The sequence below is a fragment of the Falco punctatus genome, assembly GCF_963210335.1.
Source record: "Falco punctatus genome assembly, chromosome: 11".
In the NCBI taxonomy this organism is placed as follows: domain Eukaryota; kingdom Metazoa; phylum Chordata; class Aves; order Falconiformes; family Falconidae; genus Falco; species Falco punctatus.
In genome coordinates, this window is record NC_137591.1 from 2,308,109 (window position 1) to 2,323,134 (window position 15,026).

General features: G+C 51.0%; 1 protein-coding gene across 1 annotated transcript in view; it reads right to left on the reverse strand.

The window, feature by feature from the left end:
- SGIP1 (SH3GL interacting endocytic adaptor 1) overlaps positions 1-15,026 on the reverse strand; it is a 67,711-nt gene that overhangs the window by 34,129 nt on the left and 18,556 nt on the right. The window contains exons 3-8 of the mRNA XM_080406707.1: positions 8,377-8,440; positions 5,883-5,907; positions 4,404-4,481; positions 3,175-3,231; positions 2,261-2,315; positions 1,188-1,363 (exon numbers count right to left, since the gene is read on the reverse strand). Of these exons, the coding sequence (XP_080262833.1) occupies positions 1,188-1,363; positions 2,261-2,315; positions 3,175-3,231; positions 4,404-4,481; positions 5,883-5,907; positions 8,377-8,440 (455 nt within the window). The remainder of the gene's footprint in view (positions 1-1,187; positions 1,364-2,260; positions 2,316-3,174; positions 3,232-4,403; positions 4,482-5,882; positions 5,908-8,376; positions 8,441-15,026) is intronic.

Below are 15,026 nucleotides of genomic sequence, written 5' to 3' on the forward strand. Positions count from 1 at the left end.
TTGCACTGTTTCCTCTCCCCTAAATATATCACTGTCTCCTACATGGCATGCATACACGCGTGCGCGCAGAACTGCCAGGGCCATCGCTTTGCAAACCCATAGCTTGTTGCAATACGAAATTCTGGGACTTTTTCTTTCTTGATGAAAATTATCCACCTATTTGGCAAATAATTGCCAATCTCCAAAACTCCCCTCCCTTTTTTTTTTTTTTTTTTCCTGAATTTTGGGTTGGGTTTTTTTTGTTGTTTATTTGTTTGGGCTTTTCGGTTTGGTTTGGTTTGGTGCTTCCCAAAGCAGCCCACTGCAGCTTCTAACCCTGGAAGGCTAACAGCCAGAAAGCCCCTGGTCACAGTGCAGAAAGCACCCAGAAGCGCATGCTGCTAAAAGGGACCGAGCGCTGGGGGAAGCGGAGACGTGCCGCAGGGACTCCGTGTTTCCAAGGACAGTGACTCGTCCCAGAAGCGTTCATTAAACTTGGCAACGTCGTGTTGGTTTAGAAAGACATAGAATGCAGTCATTTGGTTTCATCTTTGCCTAGAGTTTGAGATTCATTCACACTTCAGACCCAGGCTATTTATAAATCATAGAAAGCTTCATCTGAAAAGACACTATAGCCCACACTAAAGCCCACTGAAAGACAAAAATCAAATCTTTTCACGGCTGAACAGATTGGGATGAGACAAATCTTGACAAGCCTTAGGAAAACCGGAGGGTGATGGTATTTATACCAGGAGGGACTATGGAGAGATGACCTTTCCTTCCAGGAAAGGAGAGACATGTCCCTCTAACATCCCATAGCAGCAGTGTGGAAAACCCCACAGATGCTTTCCCTGTCCTGGGAACCAGGGCAAGACCCAACTGATTTATGTCCTGAACAATGACCATGCTGAAAAATGAGGGGGGGGACAGGGAAGGATAAGGGAATAGTGTATTCTGAACTCAGTTGCCCTGTTTTATGAGCAGAAAAGGCAATTTAAGACATTATGAACTGGAAACATCACCGCAATACATCTGAGCTCCACCTGTAGTGACATTATTGGCTCCATATAACCTAGACCAGTAAATAAAGGCACAAACACCAGCGTAGCCATTGGCACCCAAGGAAGAACCCGGCTCGCTCGGGGCAAGCCCTGCGGAGCACACGGCTTTTGCAGCTGGGGGAAAAGACTGAAACACTGAGGACTCACCACAGGGGATGGAGAAAGTGCAATGTTGCCTATCGATGCCTTCAGCTCGTCCACTGTCGCTGCGCTCTTCAGGATGTCTTTAGCCTGCAAAGGCTTGATCTTAATGTTGAACTTCTTGTGCGCCTCCTCTTCCTCTTCGGACTCACTTGAGGAGTAGAAGTGCTTTCCTTTGGTAGGTAGAGCACAGTTAAAGAAGATTTCCTTCTGCTGCAAGGGGAGAGCCTCGGCACGCAAAGGCTCAAGCCTCCCTGAAGGGTGGGAATTAGATGTTCCCAAAACCCCTTACCCCAAACACCCAAGGGCGGGAGTAGCATGCAGGGGTGAATCCTCCTGCCGTGGAGTTTCACGGCTTTATCCACATGCGGGCAGAGGACATGGGAACTGGGGGTCACAGGGACAAAGCCAGCCCTGGTTTAGCCCAGCAGTGATTTGCATCAGCGTCCAGGTGTCCTCCCCATCTTAAGCGCACGGGCTCACCACCTACAGAGAATCATCCAGCATTTTTCAGCAGGAGCAGAGGAAGAAATTCTGCTTTTCCATTGACTCTCCCCCAGCAGCAAGGAGGTGGCTTAAAATCTGCTGCCAGCCCACAAGCTCGGCACAGGCACCGGCCATCAACACCTCCTTGCCCCATGGCAGGGCATACTGTGGGAGCTGCAACCTCATCTTTGCTCTTTGCTTTTACCAGCACCCAGATCATTTCTGCCCCAAAACAGCATCAGCCACGACAAGGTACCACGTGGCTGGCACCCACATGCAGCACCGCGACTGGGGTGGGACAGCGTGGTCTCCATAGGGCATCACACCGGGATGCTCCCCACACTGCTCACACCGCCTCATTTTGGAGCGGTACATCAAAGGCGATCAGAAACACATTCTGCTCTACTGCCTCCGGTAATTCCCTCTGGGAGCCAACTGTAGCTGCAAAGCGACAGCTCAAAAGGAAAATAAGACGGGGGAAATACTAAATAAAGTAAAAATAAAATAAATAAAAAAAGTCAGTAGCCTGTCTGTGAACCCCAGCTCATCTGACAGTTTGTAAACCAAGAGGCAAAGCCAACAGTAAAGGATATAGCCTGGTTCCTCTGGTCGGATGCTGTATCCCTCCTCATCGAGCTCAGGCGAATTCTGAATAGGGCACGCAAAAAAAAAAAAAAAAAAAAACCAAAAACACACACACACCAAACCAAAAAACAAACAAACCCAAAAGAATTAGAAAGGCTAATGCTGTTCCTGTTCCTGGAAAGCTGGAGCACGTCGTTGGTCCCACAGAACGCGATGCCCAGCAAAGCCCTGCGCTGCCAAAGCCCGGGTCTGACCCTGGGGCTGCAGGGAGCACCCAGCCCCTGTGCCCCACACAGCCGTGCTGAGGGTGGGCTTTGCAGTGCCGTGTTTTTGCAGAAAAACATTTGCAACGCCCAGCTGCAATGCAGGGTTTTCTCTGAGCAGCATCCTGCAGGCCTGGGCATCACTCTCCAGAGCCACCCAGTTTTGGGGCAGTTTTATACAATTTAATTGACATTAGAATGGGTTGGACTGTCCATCTCAGCAGGGCCAGGCTCTTCTCTGTGGTGCCCAGTGATGGGACAAGGGGCAACGGGCACAAACCGCAACACGAGAAGTCCCACCTGAATATGAGGAAGAACTTCTTCATGAGGAGGGTGGCAGAGCCCCGGGCCGGGCTGCCCAGGGGGGCTGGGGGGTCTCATCCCCGGAGACCCTCAAACCCGCCGGGACGTGGCTCTGTGCGGCTGCTCGGTGAGCCCCTGCGCCAGCCGCGGTGGGGGGCTGGGTGGTCTGCAGAGCTGCCTTCCCACCCCACCATGCTGTGATACACAGATACGAAATACATATCTGGACACAAACCCACACCTGGTCATCACCCAAACCAGCCACGGCCACCCAGAAAGCCAGGAAGCAGCGAGCAAGCGCAGCCCGGGTCCCCCATCAGGAGCTGGACAGAGGGGGGGCTCCCTGGGACACTTACATATCTATCCCAGTCAATCTCTGCGTAAAATCCATTCGGTGCTCCATTTGTTTTCTTCTGCAACACATTGGAAAAGAAAATTTCCATGTTTTAAATTAAGGAAACTGTAACAGAGCGTATTCTATACCTGCGCATTGATGCGGTGGGGATGGCGCTGGGTATCGCTCAGCTGCCTGTGCAGGCGCTGCGAAGAGCTGCTCTGCACGTGCACATCAGCCATATGCGACAGCGTTCCCGTTTCTGGAAGGTCTTCTACAGCAGAGAGCTAAAAGGCTTTTCCTGAACATTCATTAGCTGAACATACAACATTTCTTAAGGAAGAGAAACAGAGTGGCCATTTCTCCACGTGCTGGAATGCTCCAGCCCATGGGGAGAGCTGGCAGCTCCCAGTGCCCATGAGCACAGGCATTACTATTTATCGGGAGGTAAACCCCTTCCCTGGGACACACTGAAAGAAGAGTTTGGTCTGTGTTAGTCAGCAGCCGAGCCGCCTGCAGAGCAAGCCGGGTGTCATTGCTTCACCCCACGATGAAGCTGGGGTGCGGCAGCAAGAGGCATCTGGGCTAACCCAGCTGGGATGCGGTGTTAGTGCACATCACGACACAGCAACGAACACACACACAGGTTATTGCTGCTTCGCACCGAGGGGGGGCTGGTTTGGAGGGAGCCTTTGGGCATCCATTGCCTGTGGGATTCTTTGCTGGTCTGCTCTGGGCATCCAAAACCCACCCCCAGCTCACAAGCAGTGCTGCCAGGCCAGTTCAGGGACTGAAGCTCAGCCGAGTGCTCAGTTTTGGGCACCTAAATTAGATAATTCAGTTCCCTTCAGCTGCCAGAGGTAGCACTCCCACCCCAGCACCCTGCCAAGGGTCTAATGCAATGTACCATCCAGGGGAGGCCGGAGCAGCCACCGGCACCCTCACCCTCCGTGTTGCACCTGACGGACCTCACCATGCTGCCCAAGAACCGAGCAGTCTCATTAGAGGCACAAGGGTAAAAAAAAAAAAAAAAAAAAAAAAAAAAAATCAGACCCTGGGTGCACTTATGTAGGACTTCTGCTTTTCCCTCAGCCCACTTGTATTTAACCCCATTTCTACCCAGCTCACACCCATCCATCCACTTGACTGAACCTAAATGGTATTTTCCTATATTCTGGATTTCAAAACAAGAATTACTCACTGTTTTTAACAACCCTTTTGTAGCAGTAAACCAAGCTCTGTTTTCCTTACCGAATTTTTTTTTCCTCCTTCACGCGTACTCTCAGGTTTGCTATTGCAAGGTGGCTCATTGGGATGAGGGCTGGACGGCTGGAAGGGATCGGGGTTTGGCAGAAAAAGGGTTAAAGTATCGGATGGTTGGTGGGTTTTTTTTTTTAAACACGCAAAAAAAAAGTTACAAGGAATTAGCATACACACTGCATAGTCTTATCAGAAAAGGAGGGCTCAGCTGTGGCCCCGTGGTTTTTCCTGGGGGCAGGTAATGGGCTCTATTCAGCAGTCAGAGGATTTGCCCCTTGGCCATTCCAGTGGCTGCAAATATTATGGCGAGAACATGTTGTAGGAAGAAAAAAAATTATACTCAAGGTCTCCACCCTCCAGTTCCCCTGCCTCCAATATATTCAGCTTCATTAGAACCCTACAAAAATTTGTATTTCTGCATCCTTCAGCTTGCTGGAGCACTGGAGACCCTGCCCTACACCAAGCTCAAACATCCGGGGGAAAAAAAAAAAAAAAAAAAAGCTGAAAACATCAAGGGTAGGAGCCTGATCAAGAGGGCACCCAAGCTCAGGCAAGGTCCCCACAACCATACCTGGCAAGAAAAGGCCACCCACAGCACTTCTGTGGTGGAGGGAACAGCTCTAGGCTGCTCCTTGCACTTTATTTATTTATTACTGCTGAATAGAGCCTTGGTTAAAGCGCTACCTGAGCTGCAGACCTTTTGTTTTTTTTTTTAAAATTGCTATTTCTTACAAACACAAGGTGAGCCCCAAGCCAAGGATCTTGGGTCAGATATGGGGAAAAAAAAATAATATCCTCTCTAAAGGACCAAATTGGCACCCCAATTTTTGCATGGCTTTATAAAAGATGCCCCAGCACTGCTTTCCCTGCTGAGCCTCCCGATGGTCTCATTTTTATTTTAATCTCAAGAAATAACAGCCAGCACAGCCCCAGTCTGAACCCAACATACTTTTCTGCAAATTTGGTATCAAAAGGCTAAAGGAGACATGGTCCCTCTACTACCCAGATCTAGCAGGGGCATTTCTATCTAACACCATAAATAAAAGCAGCAATAATTAACAAACAAGTACCTCCTTATTTTCAGTTTAATATAGAAAATAAAAATAGATATTGGAAACAGCTGTTCGGGCAATTTTCCCTTAACTCATCACACAGCAAATCTGACCCAAGCCAATTAGCAGGAGTGGAAACGAGGATGCAGAGCCAGGGGTTTTAGCAGGACCTTTAGCTGGTCCCTCTGCCCACCACGCTTGCCGGGCCTTTCTGTATTGTTTTTTTCCTCATGTTAATTTTGTAGAAAATCTGGAACATGTCGCTATTTTAGACAGGCATTTTCTTACTGAAATTTATTTTCTATATTAAAGAGAAAGGAAGAGACAGCTGACAAAACGCTGATGGTGGTTGATGGAGGAATTAGCACGTGAAGGGCCGCGGAGAGGAGATCGGGACGGGGGTCGGTGCAATACTTACGATGCCGTCCCTGTCCGGTGACCCTCTGCAAAGAACAGAAAGAAACACAGCCGTGTTAGCTCCCAGACCGCCCCGGCGCCCCCTTAACTTGTGGGAATGGTTTTCTTAACGGATCCACAGCAGCAACAGGTTTAATTATTGCATTGTCAACAAAGCTGAATTACCTGCCATGCACCCCTCACGAAACCCACGCAGTGGTCTCAGTGCCGTTGCTCTTACGTTATCAGATGACAAATTTTATATTTATTAGTAAATAAAGTGCGCCTGGCGATGATCGCAGTCTCCCGGCTGAGGAGCTGGGCTGGCTCCCCCGACACCCATCCCCCAGCTGCAGCCCTACCCTGGGCACACATCCTCTTGCAGAAGACAATAAAAATGACATGTGGAGTAATTTCGAGATTTTGGTTTTTTCCTTCTGCCAGAAGGAGAGTCGCTTCTCTTTTGAATGGATTTGAAAATTGATGAGACTCCTCAGGGACCCTAATCCCCAGCCGCTTAAAGGGATTTGGACCTCGGACACAGCAAACGGCAGGGCAGGCTCAGCAGCCGTATTTAAACGCTGTCTGAGGACTTTAAGTTATTTAGTGAAAAGACAAATACGTTTAGGAAAACCAGACGGGCTCCTCCACCTCCCACACACTCCTGAGTTTTAGGCCTTGCCAGAGATTGGCCATCAATTAACAGCTGACTCAGGGCATCACAGAAACGCCGCGGGGAGCCGCTGCCTGTCGGGCTGGGGTTTGGAAGAGTAACACCTTCCCCAGAGCGCCTCCGCCTCCCAGCTCAGGTTTAATCTCTTTGCGCAAAGACCTCTCAAATCCTTCGGAAGCAGCAGAGATCCCCTCTGCTGCTGTCTTTCCCCCACGCCAGGGATGTCACCTCCTGCTTGCAGCCTGGCCAGGGTGGCTGTGGGGACCCCGGGCAGAGGGATGGGGTGGCAGGTCCTTTGCCACGGCATGGCAGCTCCAGCGCATCCCGCATCTCCCCAGAGCCCCACCACGCTGCCCACCGCCGGTCCCAGGGCTGCGGTGGCCCAGCCATGGCAGGGGGTGGCCAGAGGGTCTGTCCCTGCCGTCCCCCAGGCTGCCGACGGCCTGTTTGGAGAACGCCCAAAGCCATTTGGGGAGATGACCGCAACATGACCTCGTGCCGTGCTAATCACTGTCGCTTGCTAATTGCAGCATCACCCCCACAGCGGCCTTTCTGTGAGCTCGTTACCGTCACCAGTGCCCCAGGATTCATTATCTCCAGGTGCCACCAGACTCTGGGAAGAGCAGGCTGCTACAAGCAAGCATGGACATCACAGTGCTGGCTACAGGCAGGACCTAGACCTGGCTCCATTGATTTTCCATGAGCAGAAGAGGAAGATGCAAAGCAGCCTGTTTCCTGCCCATCCTTCTGATAAATTATAAATGAAGCTGTGCACAGCTGGAGCTCCTGGCCATCCCACAGCCTGCCTGGCTGGTGGCTGGACAGCCACCATTCCTGGCAACAAGCCCTCCTCTGCCAGCGTGACAGCAGCTCGGTGCTGCACAGCCCTCTTTTAGGGGGTGCTCCATGCGCTCCATATTTTTGGGTCCCCTTTTGCAGCAGGCAAAGCCCAGCAGGTGCTGATGCAGCCGGGCTCGCCATGGCTCTGGCAGTGTGGCCAGACCCGCAGCAGCTGTCTGTTCACATGGGAAACCTCACCAGCCATCACTGAGATATAAAATAGCTTAGGAAAACAAATCCAAACAAAATAAAATTTAAAAAAAAACAACTGTAGGGTTTCTGCTGTGCCATGCATGAAGCACCAGGAGGATGCTGCAGGGGCAGGAGCAAGGGCCCCCCTTGCCTTTGCCCCCTCTCCATCCCCAGCACACGGGCTGCCCGGGTTCCTCGGCCACGTACACCTACCCCAAAGTTGCATCAGTGGCAGCTGGGAGCCCTTCCCGGGTAGGGCTCAGCACCCACACACAGCATCCCCTGCCAGATGCGGGGAGAACCCCCTGCCAGATGTTTTCCCAAGAAGCAAAAGCATCTGTTGCAGCACAGCCGATCCGCCAGCCCCGGCGCCCTCGCCAGCCCCAGCCTGCCCCAGCCGCAGCTCCTCACCAGCGGCCTCAGATGCCCATGCAGGCAGCGTTTAAATTGAATTTGCATCTAAAACAGATCTCAGCAGATGGGCAAATCAGTAGTTTGGGCAGAGATTAATCTGCTGAAACTCTCAGAGGAGTAATTTTCTTCTGATCACCGCTAACTGTCACCGTAAATTGCAAACACGTGGGGAACAGGCTTTATTATCCTTGCAGCGCCACTGAGAAAATACCTTATTTGTTGGCTGCTGGATGCATAAAAAAAGCTTGGACCAAGTCTGTAATAACAAATACATTTATTTGCCGGTGCTACTGTGCTGCCGTGTGATGCACGGACTTCCTTCCTGCCCTGGCACACCAGCATCAACTCCTCCCCTGTATCATTATATATTAACGTGGTTTATAATGCATTGACTTACGTGGAATCAGTATCCTTTTCTTTCTTGCGTATACCAAAGGCCTTCCTTGTACGTTTTTTCAATCCTGTGGATAGAAAAAAAAAATATAAATAAGAACGCAGTATTAATATTAGGCTTCAAATAAATCCTCCAAAAGGTTCCTTGTTCCCTTCTCAGCTGTAATTCATAAATAAGGCAAAAAAAGAAAGGCCCAAGAAACTGCCAGCAGGACTTTGCAGGTAGTGTGTATGTTTGCTTACATCTTTTATTTGTTCACGTAACACTTAACTCTATCCCAGCATGCATGACTACATATTTCACCTTTAATATTTCTAAGCTTACTGTCTTAATTCCCCACTCCTTTGCCATGATGCATGTGGGTACCATGCATGGTGGGGACCCCCCTCCTTGGTGTAAAAACCCCCAGTTTAAACCATGAGGATTGTTGTCTTCTGCACCAATTTTAGACCTGCACGGTGCTTAAAATGATGGGCCCTGGAGCCCGTTGGGGCAGCGGCCACCACCACACCGCTTTCAACAGCGTATGGAGGAGAGTTGATCTCTGCAAGTTTCTCCCTCTTTTCCAGCTTATGAGCTATCCAAGAGAGGGATACAATTTCATTTTATAATTTTAATACGTTAGTATTAAATATAGATATATATGATATTATATTAAATATAATTTTAATAACTGCTTACAGAAAGCATACCAAGGAACGGATCTGGAGCATTTTAAGCTAGCAGGGCTGGCTGGTTCTCCCACAGATGGTTTTCCACTGGCCCTGGCCATCCAGCCCAACCACCGAGACCCGGCTGTGGCTGGAAGCTCCGCTTGTGCTGGACACGACCAGACATGCTCATCATGCGGCCGCTACCAGCGGCACGACAGCAATTAATTTAGGTCACAGTGTAATTTAGAGATCCTGGTAGCCAAAGGAGCCAATATAAGCCATGGACCTTGAGTCTAGAACAGCTATTTCTGGCCTCTTTTCCTTTCAGAGCTCCTAGGAGTTTTCCCTTGGTCTGGAAGTCACCCAAAAGCAACGTGCCGTGGGTCAGCACTGCGGAGAGGCAAATGCAACAGCTCACACCAATGCAATGAGCTGGCCAGCGGCAAATGGCCGTAGCCTGGACATGCTGCACGGCAAGGAGGCAGCTCTGGTGTGAATTTGCAGGAAAGATGGGCACGCCGCCATCCGGAGCCATTAATCACCCACATGCCCACACAGCCCTGCACCGCAAGCCATCGCCTCCTCGGTGTGGCGTGCAATGACTTCCAAAGGCATGGACGAGGCACAGTGGCACAAACCGGGCTGGCCACAACGGGCACAGCTCACACAGTGCACACTGCACCGGGAGCGCCCGGCTACGCATGTGCTAAAACCTGCGCTCTTAAAAAAACACCGTCTAGAAGTCAATGAGAAGAGCTCAAGCTCCTGCCTCCAGTGATGTGCTGGAAGAGCCAGATCCCCTGCAACTGGCTCTGGACACACCAGGAACATGGAAGTGCTTGTCCCAGGAGCTGCGCACCCCAGCACAGTTCATTTGCTCGATGTTTTGGGGAACGTGGGGTTTCTTTGGTCTGCCCCCTGCTTTGAGCATGCCCTTGGACTGAAATTATTTTCCTTTTTCTGAGCAACACCCTACTCTTCTTGGCATCAACTGAAACCAGCAGCAAGCACAACAAATGCTAGCTTTCTGCAGCACATCAGAAACCGCTGGATTTAAATATTTACCTAAATACAGGGGGGTGCTTGGGGCTCTCAGCACCCCATGGCTGGCTGGTTTTTGGGCCAAGACCAGGACCAAGCCAGCCAGGGTAGGACCAGGAGAGGCTCCAGCAGGTCTCCTCGGTGTTGCTGATGGAGCTTTGGGTTGGACATTCCCCCCCTGAAATGGGAAACAAAGGGACTGCTCCTGAAAAAATCACCCCCAGCACGCTTCTCTGTCCAAAGCAAGCATTACATGGTCACGGATGAAGGAACCCCTTATGGCATCCTGAGCACCCCAGCCTATGGGATCCCTTACAAGCAGCTGGAGTGATGCTGAACCCCACAGGCTCATCCTGCAACCTTGCGTGGACAGCTTTGTTTTTACTACATCGTGCCTGTCAGCTCTTCTACCTTGTCTTCAAGACTCAAGCGAGTTATTAATAACAGAGGAAGGTTTCCATTAATCTCACCCCCTAGAATAACTTCATCCTCCAAACTCAAAGTAGAACAGGGATGGCCAAAACCCCCAGAAACAAGCTGCTGTCTAGTCTTAGCTGAAGCAGCACCTGATTTGGCTAAATTTTGCCATGAAGCCTTCTGCTCAGTTATATAATAGGCCCACCATCTGCTTAAAACAGTAACGACTGAGGGGAAAAAAAGGGGTATTTAGGAAAAGCAGAACAAAAATGAAAGCTTCCTTTGGTTGTCGAGAGCTGGTGGGAGCAGGTCCCCTGCTGAGCCCCACCACCCGCACCAGGGCAAGGCACCGTCCCCAGTGGGGACACCTGAGGGGTCCGCGGTTTGGTGGGGGACAGTGTGGTGATTTTCCAGGACAGCTCTGCTTTTGGGTGGCTGCAGCTCAGAGGAGATCATGTCCCCCTTGCTATGGTCAGCCCCAGCCCAGAGAGCTGTTAGGAGCAGCCTGGGTGATGGTGCAGGGACAGAGCTGGGGGCTCTGCATGGAAGGGGACTGCACGCTCTGGTCCTCGAGTCTCATTTCAGTTGGCTTTAGGAGCTAGAGGACCATAACACCTGTCCTGGCAAGAGTCATCCTCGTAAAAAATAGTAATAAGGTCTTGTCCACAGAGGGAATGCTACATGGAAACACTACAGGTGCAGGGGAACCTCACAGGATAAGAGATGTGCTGCTGGAAGAGGAAAGGTGATAGTAAGTGGGAGAGAAGGCAGAGAAGAGGCAGCAGAAAGACAGGCAGGAAAGAAGGAAATAGAGCACATCCATGTGGGGCACCAAGGGCTGGCTCGGAGCAGGAGGAGCTCCATTCAGGTGATGCTTGCTAAAGCTGCAGCTAATGTGGCCATCAAACCCCACCTCTCCCCATCAGGGGGTACTGGGTACAGATCCAAACTGCTCTCCAGCATGAAGACCTGGAAACCAGCATCACCCCATGATGGGGGGGCTGGGTGACACCAGCCCAGCAGGCTGTACGTGTCACCTGAAGTCACAGCCCACTCCTTCAGCTGTCCCCACTCTCTATCCAGCACCCTGGGGGCACCTGGGCAAGACACACAGCTTCTCCTTGCCCTTCCAGACCAGGTCCTTTGCAGGTCTCCAGCTGCAAAGAAAATCTTCCGTGGATTTCCTAAAGCCCCGAGGCACCCCACCTCGCTGTGCAGGCACAGGGTGTGCTGGAAGCACATCTTTGACTCTGATCAGTCCTACCCAGCAGTGTTGCAGCAGTCAGTCACAGGTATCCCACCAGCTACAGGGCTAACAGCAGTGTCGCAGGCCCCCCTAAGTACCGGAGTGATAAAGATGGGTGTGACGTGGTACCCGGCTAACATCAGCCTCAGAGAAGGACTTAAATCCCTGCAGCTGCAGCATTCCTAGCCCTCTCCCCATCCACCCACCCTGGGGACTGCCTACCTTATGAGAATCCTAGTAATTCTCGTAGGAGAAATGCTAATGCACTCGAGTATACAACATTAAGCGTTACAGATGTCCCTGCCTACATTCCCAAAGCCTTTTCCCTTTTGTCACATCCAAAACACCAGGGAGGGCCCAGCTCCACAGGCTGCCCATGGGGCAGGCAGCACACCTCTGTTTTAATCCCAGTTTAAAACTGCACCTCGAGCTGGATAAGGGTTGGGACAAAGCTCGAGCGTTACTGGTGGTGGCACAGGGGAAGAGGGGTGGGCGCAAGCCCTGCCTGCCCCAGCAGATTCCTCACCACTGCTTTCACGACTAACAGCTGATTTCATCCCGCACAGCTATGACGTGGCTAAAGCAGAGGTGGGCTGCCCCCGGACCTCCAGCAGGGGGTTAGTTTGTGCTCCCTGAAGGGGCAGAGCAGCACCAGTAAGAGCCCGTGCCACACCAAGCCATCACGCACACCAGCTGGAGGAAACGCCAGCAACGGCAGCACCGAACACCGCACCACGTGCTCTGCTCCAGGACCCACGCGATGTCCTTCTGGTGGGGAGGTTAGTCTCAGACGTTTGCAGACAGGCATCTTTTACAGCTCTGCTGCCCTCCTTCAGCAGGTTTTCCTCACCGAGCCATGTGCGTGCCAGCCCAGTGACACGCATGCTGTCACCCGTGCGGCAGCAGGAACACCCGGAACCACGCCGGCGGCCACAGAACCAGCCTTGCCCGCAGCGGCTGAGCACGGGGAAAGCCACCCGCCCCTCCAAGCACAACAACTGCCTGCCACAATTAGTCCTCATCGAGCCAAAGGGCTTCCAATGCTGTTACTCAAAGACCTAGAGCAGCCACAAGCCAAGGCTGAGCTAACCGGTGTGCCAGGGAACTCGTTCCAAACGCGACCGGCTCTCTGAAGCGGGGGGCACTACTCACCATCTATTTGCCATTATCCTTTTTTTTCCTGGCATACCTAAGAATCAGCATCTGAGAAAGAGATATTAGTATTTGACACCACGAAGCTTTCTATATTTTATTCTTAAGAACTACCAACATCTTATTTTCTACACCTCTAGAAGACAAATAACCCTGTTCTGCCACCGGTTCCTCGCCCTCTGCCCCTGGTCGCTGCTCCTGAACCCCCAAATATCGAGGTGGGTCCCTGGAAGAGCAGCAACTTGCTCAGGAGGATGGGCCTCATGAAAGCAACACACCTCTCAAACGGAAGAGATCAGTGAGGATCTGTGCCTTAAATGCTCTTCTGTGGTGACCAAAGGAAGAGTGATTGAAATTAGTTCTACTTAGTCTGTGCATAGAGATAAACGTTATCTATTGCCATGCCAGATACTCAAGTCCAAAGTACCTGTGGGGAGCGGGGGAAGAAGGAAGAAAGGAAAGAAATGGGGGGGGAAAGAAGAAATAATTGCTGTTAGGTTTGGTTTTTCTTTGATTTGGTTGTGTAGAGGTGGGGGTTTTTGCACGTAGCCTGGAGCTGGATCTGAGCAGCCCGCTTTCCCCACTGCACGCAAACCTGCATGCTTATGAATTACTTCACTGGGTCCAAAGATGTGTAAACAGGCTGCTGTTCCACAGCCAAAGCGCTTTGGTTTTGGCTTGCTTTACTAAAGAAATAATAATTCTCCCTTTGCTCAGCAAGACAAAATTCAAAGGCAAGACAAAACTACTGAAATCCTCTGAGTCTTACCCAGAGGAAAAAGTCAAATGGTAAATTAAAAGCTTAAGAAGTAAAGGTGTAACCACACCAAGCCCCAAATAAATAACCCAAACAGCAGCACCTCAAATGCTCTCTGCAAGTCAGCCCAGAAGTTTCCCCTGCTTCGACCCAGCAGCAGCCTGCACCTGCCTCAAGCTCAGCCGCTGCACCAGTGACATATTTTACATGAAAACGGGCACGTTTGGTCCATTGCAAAACCAGGAATTCTCACCTGCTTCATCCTCGGAAGCAGAAAAGTCAGAGTAGCCATACCACTTCAGTCCATGTTATTTTTGGTTTTACCCACTTCATATGTAATTAATTAGTATACATCTTCATAACATTTAAGATGCTTTACCTAAACCAACCTTTGCATTAAAGCTCATTACCAGCCTTTCAGCAGGCTTAATGGGGCGAGGAACCGAGCCCGCCACACGCTGCCTTGATAATGGTCATTAATATTTTAACTACCTTCATTTACAAGTCTCATTGCAGACGTTACGCCAGAGAAGAAAGCACGGACCACTGGCAAGCAGCCGTCGGGCAGCAATGGCACGCTGCCTCCACTGCTACCTGCTGGCTTTCCCAGTTTAACGCTGTATCTCAGCTACCGCAGTACACTGCGTTTTAGTAAAAATTCACTTTTTAGCCAGCAGCTCTCATTATCCTGAGATACCCCAATCTCACACCAGTCTCCAGGCAAGGCTATGGGCTTCCCCAGGCTCCTGGTATCACAAGTAGCTCTGCATTTGCCCCACGTGGTCACCCCCTATTCTCCCCCTTGTCAGGGGTGTTTATTTCTGGCATTAGCCTCCCACCTCTGCGCACAGCGACTGAATGCACAGGGGGTCCTTTTACCAAACATCTGTCTTCCCAGTCAATAAATCACCCTTCTCATCCCCTTGAGGAAATAATTGTAAACCACCTCTCTATTTCAAGCTGACTTGTTCACTCCCCCTCACACCCCCACACCCCCCCCCCCCTCAACTCTCAAGGTTTCCTTTCCCTAGCAGGAAAAACTTGCACCGTTTTACATTTTCTGGCAACACGCCCCCCAGCTCCCTGCCCCCAGCCAGCGCTGCTGCTCGCTGCTCTCCCCCAGGGCCACCCTGCCCCACCAGCCAAGGGACAGCATCCTTCACAGCACAGGGCCATCCTCTCAGAAAAACACAATGAAGATACTCCTACCAATTTAACAAAAACAACAAAAAGCATTTGCTAAAAAAACCCCAAAAACCCCACCACCACACACCCAAAACTTCCCAACATGTAATCTGTCCTGAGCCCAGACTGGAGTATTTTGCTCCAAATCAGCTACCACCACCGCACGTCCACGCGTGGCTGAAGCCCCAAGGGAGGTGCTGTG